Raw genomic sequence first — 15,131 nt, 5'->3', positions numbered from 1 at the left:
GAAATAGAAGAAGAAAATTTTAATAGGATATCAAATTAAGCGAGTGATTAGCGGGGTGGATAATAAAGGATAGCAAGCTGATGTTAAGAAAAAAATGATGATAGTAGTGGCAGTAAAATATTAACAAAAACAAAAAGGTTGGAATGTTGAGATTCACATATATTAGAGGCTTATCGGATGATTCACACACAATACATGCTAGCTGGAATTTTTTACTAGCTTTGGCTGGGACAATAATTTGCTAATCTATTCCCAGAGTAGAAATGTATATCGGGACATATTTTACCAAATCAGACAGCAACTCAAAAATCCAAATGGCTACTAATCAAGGAAAAAACAAAAAATGGATCCGTGCCTGGCTACACCACTCCAACTCAATGTCCTCAACCAGTTGGATCAGCAACAGACACATTTGCCGGAGATGCAACTCATCACAGCTGTCAATACAGAAATAACCAGTAATTCCTCGTGAAACTGCAAATAGTAGCATTTTTACTCAAATTTATTCATCTGGCTCTAAAATTTACAGAAACATTGACTAATCCATGTTAGGGAAGCGGCAAAATTCATTGAACCTGTAACCTAATCACTGTTAAAACCGTGGAGAATTAAATCTTGATTTGATGGCAAAGTAGCTGCGCCGAAATGGGGCAAAAATATGCCACAAAAGATGAAATTTCAGAAAAAATTCATACATACATGCAGAGGGAGAGAGTGAAGACAGATACATTTAAATGGATGGCAAAAAAGGTCGAGATAAGCGAAAATATTTCTGTACCATTCCAAGATTCAAAGCGAAGAAAAGAAGCAATCGTTACTGTTTTACACACGGGCTTGGCCCATGTCCACGGAGTTGTCGTCCAAGGAGCGACTTCGGCATCTTCGGTCTTGGCCATGCGCCGGCCAGATGCGTCCGACGATGACCCGGCACACCAGCATGGCCGTGCTGCACGCCTAGAGTGACGATGCGACCCTGGCGTGACTGGCGCCGCTGCAGGCAGCCATGGTGCCCGACGGGCAAAGTTGGCAGGTAGCAACGCCGGCACGCCAATGACGCCGACCATGGCGCTGGCGGCCGGCGGCACTGGAAGCGCATCATCTCGTTGCCGTGCGCGCGGCCGGACGCCCTGGCTTCCTCGAACCACTCCGGAGCAGCATCAACGAGCCGCGCGTTAAGGTGTGCATCTTGCACGGTATTGCCACCTCGCGGATTAGCACCGGCCAACAAACGCGACGAGGTGATGCTCGCGGCGACCACGCGGTGGACCAGAGGTCGATGGCTCCCGACCCGCAGCGTGGAGGTACGGGGCGCGCGCAGCCTCAACAAGGTGAGGATTCTCGGCGACCGTTCGTGGAGGTGCTTTGGATGTCGAGGGGATCAACCTTGGCGCAAGAGACCTGGAAACAAGAGAATCACAACGAAAAATCAAAAAAATTGACCTTGGAATGAACATTGGATCTGGATCGGGTACACATCATGGACAAGAAAAATCAACACAGTGTAGTGAATCAGATCTAAAAATTTTGAGCGGAAATATGAGATCTGGATTGGGTTTGGGACCATGTAAAAAAACGTGCAATTTGGAGGGGAGCACAACACGTAAGAAATCATGGAGAGAGATACCCAAACAAATCGAGATCCGGACTAAACAAAACGCGTGGAGACCGTGCAGAAAAATCAGTGGAAAATGAACGCCATTCTAGCCTCCTAATTTCGCGGGCCTCGCCGTCGATTTGTTGTTGGCGCGGGAGGAGCCCTGGAGCGACGGGCACGTGGCCGAGCTAGATGCTAGGGAGGTTGGTGGTGGGTGCGGTCGTGGTATGGAACTATGGAAGGGACTGTTCGTATGGGAGCGGGTGGGGATGTGGTGGTCGCGTCCAGTAGGTTTGAGAAAAAGACAGGCGGTAGGAGGTAACGGAGATTGCACGGCGTTAAAATAGATCTACGGGTGACAATACCCTATAGTCCGATCCGATGGCCGGATGGGGGTGCGTAGCTACCACCCATGGTAGCGAACTATTTTGGATATATATATATATATATATATATATATATATATATATATATACCAGCACTATTCTGCAACCAGTTGCAGAATAATATTCTGAGCACCGACGCGTACTTTCCTGGATACAAGGTTGTACTTCCCGGATAACAGGGTTCAACTTTCTGTCGAACTTACACGAACTTCCCGTTTTCTTCATAGGTACTGATTATACCTCGAGTTTCTCAACCATTAGTTGGAACTATGCAAATGATATACCGTTGGATAGATAATGAAAAACCGCAACTTTTTCATGTTCACACTTTTCACAGATTTTGCACAGTTTAAATTTAATTTTGAAAATACGAAAACGCTTCTATTTGGCTAGAAAACGAACTTTTAGTTCGATTTTCGAATCGCTTATCGAAACTGTGCAAGTGATACACCGTTGGAAAGATAATGAAATTGCGCAACTTTTTCATGTTTTAAGTTTTTTCAAAATCCTCACAGTTTTTGAACAATTTTGAAAATACCGAATTTCGGACGTACTCAAAAATGAGCGGACAGTAATTTGGATGAATTTTTTCAACCGTTTGTCGGAATGATGCAAATGATATGGCGTCGGAAAGCTATGGACTAGGCGCAACTTTCTTATTCGAATTGTTTTCTCAAATTCCTTACAGTTTAAGAGAATAAATCGAATTACTGTCCGCCCGTTTTATGTGACGGGCGCCGAATGATTTCCCCGCGATTTCCATTCGGAGTATTTAAACAATGGAAATGATATACGGTTGGAAAGCTGTCAAAATTGCGCATCTTTTTTGTATCTACCATTTTTGACAAATCCGAACGGTTTAAAACTAATTTTAGAAGTTTTGAAATCATGTTTCCGGTATATTTTGTGGGATAACGGTTTGAATTTGATGGCTTAGATCCATTTATTTGTTGTAAATGTTGTAGGTAATGAAATTAGACATATACTCTAGCATATAAAGCTTTTGGTGACAATTATTGAAGTGGTTGGTGATCAAATCGATGAGATTTGAACAATAGATTTCCGCCCCGTAAAAACAGAGCATTGAACTTCCCTCGAACCGAACTTGCACTTCTAGGGAAATGCGGTTGTACTTCTCGACGTTGTTTCATGAAAGTGTTCAGTAAAATGACTATAAGTTTCTCATACGGTGTTTGTTTGAGGTCCTTGGCCACACAAAATGCTCAGCACAACCACGCGCATCTGAACTTCCCACGACATGTCCTTGTACTGCTTGGCCTTTGTGGTTGTACTTCCTGGAAATGTTTTGATACTAGTGTGTTTTACAAAAACTAGCATGTGTGCTTCAAAATGATAATGTTAGATTGTCCCTATATTCTATTTTAAGAGATTCTGCACTTCCCAGATCTTAATATTTGAACTTCACAATGTTGCTATGTGAACTTATGTGGGAGTATTTTCTTCATGTAATTACCGCTTGTACTTACTGTTGTCTCCGCCTGTACTTCTCGAAATCACTGCTCGTACTTCCTCGCAGATGACGGGATTATTTTGTTTTTTCTACATTTGGACTTTGTCGGGTTTCTTTGTACTTCCTATATTAAGTTGGTATATTGCTCGTGCCGAATGGTTGTGCTTCTCGTTTTCAAGTATATGAACTTCCTCGCGGGTGACAGGATTATTTTTGTTTTTTGTACATTTGGATTTTGTCGATTTTCTTGTGCTTCATATATTAAGCGGGTGTACTGCTCGTGTTGAATGGTTGCACTTCTCCGCATCAACTATTTGAACTTCCTCACGGATGACGGGATTTTTTATGTTTTTTCTAGATTTTGATTTTGTTGGTTTGCTTTTACTTCCTATAATAACTGCATGTACTGCTCGTGTTAAATGGTTGTACTTATCTGTGTCTAGCATTTGAACTTCCTCGCGGATGACCGGATTATATTTTTTTGTACATTTAGATTTTCTCGGTTTTCTTGTACTTCATATATTAAGAAGGTGTACTGCTCGTGTCGAATACTTGTACTTCTCAGCACTGACCAGCTCCTGCTCGTCGTGTTCGCAGTTATGGCGGCGTAGAGCTCCGGGGCGGAGCGTGGGACCAGCGCGTGTGGCCCGGGGCAGCGGAGGCGTGTGAGACCCGGGGGGTGGATGCTTGTGAGGTTCAGGGCGGCGCATGGTGGTGCGACCGGGGCGGCGGCGCGTGGGGCCTGAGGCGGCGGAGGCGCGCGATTCCAGGGCCCTGATTGCAGGATCCTATGATATTGAAACTACTATTTTGCTGGTTTAAAAACATGAACTGCAAGTCACGGAAGCAAACAATAAACTCCTTTTCAATATAAAAACAAACTTGTACTGTCCATCCTAAAAAGGTTGTACTTTCTACCAAAAAAACAGTTGTGCTGCCCGTTCCACAAAAAAAAACGTGAAACTGCACGTACAGATCAATTAAGAGTGTAGTTTCATGTAAAAAAAAGAAAAAAAACAGAGTGCAGTTCTAAAGCAGTATATTTACGCTTCTACTTCCGACCGTTTTCTGTACTCCATCTAAGTGTACTGGCGCCTGTCTTACACAAGTGTACTGCTCAGCAACATCAGATATCACCAAAACTGAAAGGCAACAATATTTGAGACAAACGTATGCAAGCACAAGAAATGGCATATTCACTACATACTTGCACGCAGTGTGAAGAAAGGCAATGTATGACTATGTTAAAGAAATGTATTGTATGGGCCATGTGGTAATGGCGTAATGCCATGGTATTTCTCAACCACAAAGATCTTTATCTGTCGTATTCCCTCGCCGTGGCAGAAGCTCCGTATCCTTGCTGCTCTTCTTTTGCCTTCACTTTTTTTTGCCTTCACTCGATTGCAGCACAAAAAGTGAAGATTGCGACACACCAGCTCACGAGAAGATGCAAAACACAGTACCGTCTGCTTCTCTAGCCCAACATCAGTGACGGTTGCAGCGTCAGAAGTACAGGAACGGGGATAGAAGAACCACAGTCGTCTCCATCAGCAGTTCAGAAGCGGCGCTCGCCGAGGCTTACAGCAGCTAGCGGTCTGCTCCAGCAGGGAGGTCCTCGCCTCGCCTCCAAACTGCACTTGCAGACCATAAACAAGGATGGACTGCATGCTGCTGCCCGCAGCGAAGAAATGCAGAGAAACATGGCTTGAAATTCAGACGCGACCGTGGACATGGTGTGCTCCGCGCTCGATGGGATATCGAGGATAACCAGGCGGGAGCACCAGCACCATCCTCAACCTGCAGCACGCGCAAGGGCACCGGCCGGTGGTGGGAGATCACGCAAGCGCTAGGAGAAAGTACAGGTTGGCGTCAAAGATGAGATCAGCTTGGCTGGAGAGCTTGCACACCCATGGCGGTGGGGAGCAGAGGGAGGTCGCGGCCGGCGGCTGTAGGGGTAGGGGCAGCCGTGTTGGCGTTGGACGGGGCCTCAGGGATGGCACGGCCATGCCGGCGGCGGCCAGGATCTGCAGGATCTCGCGGACCGGACGGCGGCGGACGGGACCTGCAGGAGCTCGCGGCCCGGATGGCGGCGGACGAGACCTGCAGGAGCTCGCGGCCCGGCCGGCGGCGGACACGACCTGCAGGAGCACGCAGCCGGGCTGGCGTTGTAGGAGATTTGGCAGCCGGTGGGGGCTGGGAAGACGGCGGCGGTGAGAAGAAGCCTTGCGGGAACCCAACGGCGGCGAGGACCGGCGCGGTGTCGGCGAATCGAGAAAGCTGGAGTGGTGGTCGGCGATAGAATCCCGGCGGCGCTGTGGTCAGGGCCGGCGGCGCGGTGGGTGGCAGGGCCGCTGCGCAAGGGCAAGCCGGCGGTGTAGTTTGGGGGCAGTTCCAAACGTTTTCCTTATTTGGTCTCCGTCCCGCGAATCGCACACTATAGGGCGCGGTGGTGCTCAGAATAATATTCTGAGCACCGGTTTCAGAATAGTGGTATATATATATATATATACCAGCACTATTCTGCAACCGGTTGCAGAATAATATTCTGAGCACCGACTTGAACTTCCCTAGACACAAGGTTGAACTTCCTGGATAACAGGGTTGACCTTTCTGTCGAACATACCTGAACTTCCCATTTTCTTCAGAATTACTGATTCTACTTCGTGTTTCCGAACCATTTGTCGGAACTGTGCAAATGATATACCGTTGAATAGATAATGAAAAAACGCAACTTTTTCATGTTCACGATTTTCGCAGATTATGCACGGTTTAAATTTAATTTTGAAAATACGAAAACGCTTCTATATGGCCAGAAAACGAACTTTTAGTTTGATTTTCGAATCGCTTATCGAAACTATTCAAATGATATACCGTTGGATAGATAATGAAATTTCGCAACTTTTTCATGTTTTACGTTTTTTCAAAATCCTCACAGTTTTTGAACAATTTTGAAAATACCGAAATTCGGACGTACTTAAAAACGGGCGGACAGTAATTTGGATGATTTGTTTCAACCGTTTGTCGGAATGATGCAAATGATATGGCGTTGGAAAGCTATGGACAAGGCGCAACTTTCTTATTCGAATTGTCTTCTCTAATTCCTTACAGTTTAATAGAATAACTTCAATTACTGTCCGCCCATTTTATGTGACGGGCACCGAATGATTTTTCCCGCGATTTCCATGCGGTATATTTAAACAATGAAATAATATACGGTTGGAAAGGTCTCAAAATGGCGCATCTTTTTCGTATCTACCATTTTTGCCAACTCCGAACGATTTGAAAGTAATTTTAGAAGTTTTGAATCATGTTTCCGGTATATTTTGTGGGATAATGATTTGAATTTGATAGATTAGATCCATTTATTTGTTGTAAAATGTTGTAGGTAATGAAATTAGACATATACTCTACCATATAAAGCTTTTGGTGACAATGATTGAAGTGGTTGGTGATCAAATCGATGAGATTTGAACAATAGATTTCCGCCCCGTAAAAACAGAGCATTGAACTTCCCTCGACACGAACTTGTACTTCTAGGGAAATGCGGTTGTACTTTTCGGCGCTGTTTTATGAAAGTGTTCAGTAAAATGACTATAAGTTTCTCATACGGTGTCCGTTTGAGGACCATGGCCACACAAAATGCTCAGCACAACCACGCGCATCTGAACTTCCCGCTTTATGTCCTTGTACTTCCTGGCCTTCGTGATTGTACTTCCTAGAAATGTTTTGATACTAGTGTGTTTTATAAAAACTAGCATGTGTGCTTCGAAATGATAATTTTAGATTGGCCCTATATTCTATTTAAGAGATTGTGTACTTCCTGGATCCTAATATTTGAACTTCACAACGTTGCTATGTGAACTTATGTGGGGGTATTTTTTGATGTAATTACCGCTTGTAGTTACTATCGGGATCACTTCTTGGAAAATACGGGTACTTCTCAGAATCACCCCTCGTACTTCCTCGCGGATGATTGGATTATTTTTGTTTTTTTCTAAATTTGGACTATATCGGGTTTCTTGTACTTTCTATATTAAGTGGGTTTATTGCTCGTGTCGAATGGTTGTACTTCTCATTGTCAAGTATATGAACTTCCTTACGGGTGATGGGATTTTTTTGTTTTTTGTACATTTGGACTTTGTCGGTTTTCTTGTACTTCCTATATTAAGTGGGTGTACTTTTTGTGTCAAATGTTTGTACTTCTCTCCGTCAACTATTTAAACTTCCCCTAGGGTGACGGGATTATTTCGTTTTTTTTTTACATTTGGATTTTGTCGGTTTTCCTGTACTTTCTATAATAGGTGCTCGTACTGCTCGTGTCGAATGGTTGTACTTCTCGTCATCAACTATTTGAACTTCCTCGGGGGTAATGGAATTATTTGGGTTTTTCTACATTTGGATTTTCTCGATTTTCTTGTTCTTTCTATGCTTGTGTTGAATGGTTGTACTTCTCAGCGTCAAGTATTTAAACTTCACCGTGGATGACCTTGTACTTCTTGGAAAATACGGTTGTAACTATCGGGATCACTTCTTGTACTTCCACTAATGCGGTTGTAATTATCTTGGTTTTCTTGTTCTTCCTATATTAAGTGGGTGTACTTCTCGTGTCGAACGGTTTTAATTATCGAGATCACTTCTTGTACTTCCTCGCGGATGACGAGAATTTTTGGTTTTTCTATATTTGGTTTTTACATGGTTTTCTTGTACTTTCTATATTAAGTGGGTGTACTGCTCATGTCGAATGGTTGTACTTCTTGTCGTATAAAATTTTAACTTTCTCGCGGATGATGGGATTATTTTGTTTTTTTCTACATTCGGATTTTGTCAGTTTTCTTGTATTTCCTATAATAAGTGGTTGCACTGCTCGTGTCAAATGGTTGTACTTCTCATCGTCAAATATTTAAAATTCCCCGCGGATGACAAGATTATTTTGTTTTCTCTACATTTGGTCTTCGATCTGATTTCCATGTACTCCCTAATCTAGCGACGTGTACTTCTCAACATTCGCTAATTGAACTTCTGACAATTTTAGATATCATTAAACATACATCCATATACTATTTTTTAAATTTTCTCTGAATTTATGAATACCTAGATGCCAAATTTATTTCTCCGAATTTTAGAATACTAGATGGGTAGGTTCTGATGTAATAACCCGTAGATTTCAACTATATTTTTTATACCATTTTCTAGCTAATCAGCGAGGGAACATGTACTTATTGAATGACGTTTTTGTGCTTCCTTATTTTGATAACCTGTACTTCGTAAAAAGAAAAAGGAAAACTGTGTGTAGTATACTTTGTGTGTTCTCCTGTAAAAAGGCTAGCACATGAACTTTCCACATGCACCAACTTGCACTGCCTATACATGTATACTTTACTTTTCTCACCCATGTGCCTCTGAACATCTATTGTTTTTCATCTGATTTTTTTCCCTTACCGATTTTCTATACGTGTGTTGGACCTGCAGACCAGCTGCTCTTCCTGTATTTTACTTACAATAAACTGAACTGCTTCTTGACAGAACTGCGCTGTTCCCCGGGGCTCCCAATCGGCGTTGGGCCTTCCTACGGCGAGGAATCGGTGATAGGGGACCGTGGCAGGGCCGAGCGGCACGTGCCCCGTCGATTGGGAGCAGGGGCAGCTCTTGCCGGCGGTGGAGGAGACCTGGGGAGGTCGCGGCCCTCATGGAGGCGGCGAGGAGGCCATCGTGGTCAGCAGAAGGAGCAAAAGCTCCAGGATAGCAGCTTCTTCTGAAATCCATACTCGTCATCGCTGAGTAGCAGCAACACTTATGGTGCTTTCGAAACCTGAACTGTACTTATGGTTAATATTCAGTGAACCACATACTAGAGTACTAGAGAATGAAAACTTAAAATGGACCAGTTGGCGCATAAAGATAACTTTGAAGATTCTTGTCCACCCTGTCGGCTCATGTTGTTATGAAGCAATCTTTTGCTTCTGCAACTCGGTGCATCAACCATCGTGTTTACTCACCGATAGATAATATGCCACAGGTTCAAATAAGTGCTTACTCGCTAGATTTTTTACAAAGCCAAATAGAAATGGTTCCATAAACGATGAGAAAACAAATCTCCACATCCTTGAGCTTTTTATTCTGCTGAAAATAAATTGACACCGGATAATCAGAATATCATTACAGCTTACAAACCAATACGGCCTAGCATTCTAATTATCAGAACCACTCTAAATGAAATGCGCCAAAACTGAATCATATCATGGGATTAATAAAACATTCAAACGGGACCCTTAAGATAGCCGAGAGATGCAAATGAAGCGAACAATCCTGTGTTTTGGGCTCATTAAAGAAAAATTAGACACTAACAGATAATGTTTTCCAAAGCCTGAACTGAGCCTACTCTCAAGTCTGAACACTACCCCTAGGAGTAGCAGATTCTTCAGAGAGAAGTGGAGACTGGAGATAGTGCCAACATTGCTGCAATGCTAATCCTAGGAGTACTAATATCAGGAATCCATCACCAGTAATCAATGTTAGCACACGCAATCCCAGTGACAATAGTATCAGGCTATCAGCAAGATGCAAATCACATCAACATTATTATCTAGTGCCTTTGTGATGCAGATGCATGCAAATGCTACCACGATTGAAGAAACTACCATGAGATCCCAGCTTAGATGCAAATGCTCGTATCCAGACACAACAAGGAATAATCAGTATACCCATTAATCAAAGCAAGCAGGGAAAGATCCAATCTTTCTTGTGGACGCACCTGCGGCCCTGATGTCGCTTCACATGATATGCAGAAGGTGGACGATCGACCTGTGGCGGAGGGAGCCGTCCGTGACAAGGCGGTTGAGGTCGGTGGAGTCATGGAGAGCATGGTCTACAGAGAGTGGGCGCCGTCAGAGACCAGCATCCGGAAGCGCTCCGACTGCTCCGCTCCCGCCGCGCCCTTGACTGCGCACGTCCTCTACCTGCAGCATCGGCTGGACCGTGCCCGGATCCTTGTGGAGCTCCAAGCCCAGGGTCTTCCTAGGCGCCTCCATCGGATCGATTCGGCGGCGGCGCGTGCCTAAAGCTTCCGCCGCACATAAGTCCACTGCTATGTAAAATTGAGCAGATTTTTCTAGAAATAGAGGGAGGAGCATAGTTAAGGAATTCAACCAGATAAAATAAACAAAAGCACTAGCAGCCCCTCTACTATATGCTATACTGATTGTTATAAATAGGGACAAATTGATGGGGAACTAAATATGCAAATAAGAAATAACATGTGTGTCTATTCTCGCATCTAGATGGAAGACAACAATAAGCTATAAGTTAGCGATGCCAAGGCCAAATAAAGGTGAACGTGCTTCTATTCTCAACCTATTAGGCATTGTCACAAACAGGCTATGCGCACACAAACTTACGCATGCGAGTGAATACAGGATGCATCAAATTACATTCGTTGGACGCACATCACATTTAATTACATGCGGAAGCAGCAAATAAGTTGTGAAACTTGTGATCTATTCCTTGGGCTGCGGCTGATCGTGCTCAAACCTATGCTGCTTCGACCTGCCTTTCCTGTGCTCCTGGTTGAGAACAATTCCTCTTGCATCTATTCTCTGCAGCTAAGTGCAGACGTTGTTGTTAGGAAAGTACAAGTGCGGGAGGCAGGAATTTTGGGCGCGCGTAAGGGAGTTGTGAGCAGGGCTGAGAGAAATCAATTTATTGGAGCATCTGTGGTGGTGGCCGGGCCTCACACTCACGGTGCGGTTCTAGATGGAACAGGTGCAGGCGAGGTGAAGGTGGAATTGCAGCAGGGAGGGAGCTGCGCCGGGCGGCCATGGTGGGGCGAGAAAATTGCCGATAAGGGAGGCACGGATCCTGGGCGCGCGGCCGGGGGTGAGGGAACTCAAAGGGGGCTGTAACTGGCAGGTGGTGGGGAAACCGACGGCATGGCGGACGGATCTGCCGGTGCAGGAACTTGGCCAGAGCAGAGATGTGTCGGCGCCGTCACAGAAGGTTGGGGATGCTGGCTTGCGGTGGATGGAGGTTGAGATGTGGTAGCGTAGGAGGTTGGGGACGGCCGGCGACGAGGTATGTAGGCGCGATGGAGGGAAGCGCGGCTGAACTCCGGCGGTGAGGTGAACTAATTCTCTGATTATTTCTTATTATGTTTGGATGAGTATTCTATTCTAATAATAAAACTTCTATTGACTTTGGTATGTGATTCAATTGAACGGAAGTGCCTATTATTTCAAATTCTTGAATTGATTCAATCATTCCTACGTTTATACGAGTAATTGAATATCAGAGGCTGCAAGTTATGTGAAAAATAGTTAGGCAACAAAGTATATCAGGCAAACAAGCACTCTTGATTGCTTATTTTTATTTTATATATATAGCACCTGGATGATATTGTTACAAAGCTAGGAGATATATTTTATCGATGTAAAATGATTGACCCTCACATTGCACAATAAACACATAGCATGGCTGATGAGTAGTTCATGTATAGGCATATGACTAAGAGCATCTCACTTTCCCTTCTCCCCTGTCCTTTTTAGTCCTTTTCTTCAATTAATAAACTGGATCGCCGTGGCAGGCCCTTGGCAGTCTGCGCGAGGGGATTTTTCCTGGGTGGATAGAGAAAAGAATAGTGAACCGGTAGGGTGGCAATTTAGTGGTATTATGTAGTTTGGTGGGAGAGTAAAACGGTAAAAATGAGGATGGACGAACAAGAAGCCTTATTTTCTTTATTATTAGGTATATATAGATAGATATAGATTTACTTTGATGTGTACGCTACTGAACTTGTTTCAAATTATTGTAATAAATATTTTTTGTTTGATTTGAATTACGCAATTTAGATTAAAAAGTTTAGGGACCCAATTTCGGAGGCGCCGGTTCAGGCGGCCTAGATCTGTTCGAGAGGATATGCTCTCAAACTACATCAGGCAAAATAGAACAGAGCCCAAATTTTGCAGCCAATATTCGCGAACAACTTCTGCATACTGGATTTGTTCAGTTCTCCGGCTTGATGACTCCGTACTGTGTAAAAAAGGTGATCGCTAGTGAAGTGAAGATGTAGGGAAAATTGTGGGAAAGTCTTACAGGTGAAACTGAAACAGACGATCAGACTGCACACTTTAGGGGATTAGGAAACAACGAAGTTCAGATAAAGGATCAGAAAACAACTAATGGTTTGATTTATAGACATGCGTGCATCAGAGAGCATACATTACATGCTAACCTCCACCGTCACACATCTGTTTCCCCCAGCATTATTCAACACGTAAAACTACTAAAATTTCAGCTCAAAACAAAGAGAGGCTACTAGATGCATTGGAACACATTTGATTCAGTAACTTGTGCCTACGGCAAGCCGGAGCCCTTCTCCCTGGCCTGCCTCTTCTGCGCCTCCTGCGCGATCCTGTCCCTCTCCTTGGTGGCCGCGGCGACGTCGTCCCACGACGAGTGCTCCTCCGCCGTGTGGTCCCCAACGACCTTGTCCGTCGCCACCTGCGCGGCCTCCTTTGTGGCGCCCCACATGTCCTGCGCCGCCTGCTTCGCCTTGTCGCCAAGCGCCTGGGCCGTGTCCGCCACCTTGCTCGCGCCCTCCTTGGTCATCTCCACCACCTTCTCTCCGGCGCTCTTCGCGCTCTCCGCTGCCTTGTCCTTGGCCTCGCCGGCCTTCTCCGCGGCGCCCTCCGCCACCTCCGCCGTCTTCTCCTTCGCCGAGCCTGCCATCTCCTTTGTCTTCTCTGCCGCCTGCCCGGCCGTCTCCTTTGTCTTCTCCGCCGCCTGCCCGGCCGTCTCCTTGGCCCTCTCCTTCATCTCCCCCGTCTTGTCCGCCGCCGCACTCGCGGTCTCCTTCGTCTTCTCCGCCGCCTGCCCGGCCGTCTCCTTCGCTCTCTCCTTCATCTCGCCCGCCTTGTCCGCCGCCTCGCGCGCGGTCTCCTTCGTCTCGTGCTTGGCCTTCTCAGTCATGCGGGAGGCCTTCTCGGCGGCTTCCTGCGCGGTCTCCTTCGTCTGATGTTTTGCCTTCTCCGTCATGTGCGACGCTTCCTCGGCGGCGTCCCCCACTTTGTGCTTGGTCTCCTCAGCCATGCGCGACGCGTTCTGGTCTGCCCTGTCTTTGGCTTCCCTTGCCGTCTCCTTCATGCTGTCCTTGGCGTTGCCAGTGGCGTCCTTCGCCTGCTCCGCCGCGCCCCTGTACTTGTCCTTGATCTCCCTCCGGTCCTCCGGCGCGTTGTGATACGCCTGCCATGGAAGAGCACGATACAGAGCTGTCAGCATCGGTCGCGAGGAAGACACGCCAGTGACATACGTGGCATCGATGGTGAAATTAGCTGCACGTTACCTGGGACGATCTTGGGGCGGTCTGCAAGCAGAGGGGGCTCCAGCTCGCGGTGTGCGGCCGGGGAGCGAGGAGGTAGTGCTTGGGGAGAGGTTTGACGGCTGTGGTGCCGGTGAGCGCTGCGGCGCCAGCGGCGCGCGCGCCTCCGAGCAGCATGGCGGACATCAACCTGGACATGGAGTGCACTTACTCGATCGATCTCTCGCTCGGGTTATCGAGAAGATAGAATCAACGGTACCGTAGGTTGATGAAAATCTTGGATTGTATCAGTCTGCAGCACTGATGTGTTCTTGGGACGTGTGTGTGAAAGCTTGTAGCAAGGGAGAGTGGGAGAAGATGAGGCCGAGTGGAGTGTTATAAGATGGAGATGGAGGTGGCGGTGGCGGAGGGGTGTGAGGTGACACGTACGGGGACACGTTGCGGCCCTCGGCGACGCGTGGTGGTGGGAAAGACGGTTCTGTACTTCCGCGGTGTGTGTTGCTGTCCTGAAACGGGAGCGGGAGGCCAGTCAGTCATGCGGCGAACGGTCCGAAAGTTCTGGACACATTTGATGCCCAAGTGTGGCTCGAACGTGCTTCTTAAATCAAATTTTGGTTCAATCGCCCTCGTGGCTTTGGCAGCGCCCACGTTGATGCAAGATGGTGCAGTCTTCTCTTTGATAGAACTTGTTGCATTCAATCCGTCCATCACTGATTGCGCCTTGGCTAACCAGACTCCACGATGGCAACCCGGATTTTCTAACCCTTTCAAAAATAAAAACGAGATTTTCTAAGGGTTCCGGTGAATAGCGCGGGAAGGAGTAGGATCGACCGTTCACATATGCTTTGAGATCGCTGAGCAACTTCAGCGATTTTCAGCACCCAACATATCGTGATTGCTCCGGTGTCCTCAGCTCCATGTGGTTCTGAAAAACTAGAGCTGCTCCAACTTTTTTTTTATCTGTGGAGTTGTTCCAGTTTTTGGTACAAATACGTGTAGTTACTCCAGCTTTTGTTACAAATACATGGAGTTGGTTCCGCATAACACAAAAACATGGATTGGTTATTTATTTACATCTCACTACCACCGATAAGTGACCAAAATGTTACGCACGTTTTATCTTTCTCCCCTCCTCTCTCGGGTTTGTTTCTCAATGTCCAGACTCTTCCCTAATTTGACTTCACCGCAGCGTGATTCACACCTACCGCCACCAAATCGAAGCCACCAGCAAACGAATCAACTTACCTCCATCTGGAGTCAAACTTGTCTAAATCATTCTTGCTGCCACGCAAATCGAGTTGTACCTTGTTGCCGCCGCCACCAGAAACTTGTGTGGCCGCCTCAACTGGGTGAGGCGGCGTGAGACGTAGT

General features: G+C 46.1%; 1 protein-coding gene and 1 long non-coding RNA gene across 4 annotated transcripts; both read right to left on the bottom strand.

Annotated features, from left to right (window-relative positions):
• Positions 1 to 8,664: 8,664 nt before the first annotated feature.
• LOC127336260 (uncharacterized) lies at positions 8,665 to 11,562 on the bottom strand. 2 transcript variants are annotated; one of them, XR_007873228.2, is made up of 2 exons: positions 10,203 to 11,562; positions 8,665 to 9,571 (listed from the first exon to the last, which is right to left on the bottom strand). It is a non-coding gene; the product is annotated as an uncharacterized lncRNA (long non-coding RNA). The 2 variants fall into 2 exon arrangements; XR_007873229.2 differs by having other exon boundaries at positions 8,665 to 9,568.
• Positions 11,563 to 12,600: 1,038 nt separating this feature from the next.
• On the bottom strand, positions 12,601 to 14,108 carry LOC127336261 (uncharacterized). Of its 2 annotated transcripts, XM_051363053.2 has the most exons (3): positions 14,020 to 14,098; positions 13,785 to 13,950; positions 12,601 to 13,684 (listed from the first exon to the last, which is right to left on the bottom strand). In XM_051363053.2, the coding sequence occupies exons 2-3, from the start codon at positions 13,944 to 13,946 to the stop codon at positions 12,797 to 12,799; spliced, it is 1,050 nt and encodes a 349-aa protein (XP_051219013.1). In that variant the 5' UTR covers positions 13,947 to 13,950; positions 14,020 to 14,098; the 3' UTR covers positions 12,601 to 12,796. The 2 variants fall into 2 exon arrangements, with proteins under 2 accessions (XP_051219013.1, XP_051219012.1); XM_051363052.2 differs by having other exon boundaries at positions 13,785 to 14,108.
• Positions 14,109 to 15,131: the final 1,023 nt, after the last annotated feature.

This window comes from Lolium perenne, chromosome 2, assembly GCF_019359855.2.
Source record: "Lolium perenne isolate Kyuss_39 chromosome 2, Kyuss_2.0, whole genome shotgun sequence".
NCBI classification, from domain to species: Eukaryota; Viridiplantae; Streptophyta; class Magnoliopsida; order Poales; family Poaceae; genus Lolium; species Lolium perenne.
Note: the sequence above shows the minus strand (reverse complement) of the source record. Positions and strands in the feature narration are given on the sequence as shown.

Excerpts from the sequence above, each read along its gene's own strand:
- LOC127336261 (XM_051363052.2), bottom strand. The coding sequence starts at position 13,958 with ATGTCCAGGTTGATGTCCGCCATGCTGCTCGGAGGCGCGCGCGCCGCT. Across the intron at positions 13,685-13,784 it reads CCGCCCCAAGATCGTCCCAG|GCGTATCACAACGCGCCGGA; the intron begins GTAACGTGCAGC and ends CTTCCATGGCAG.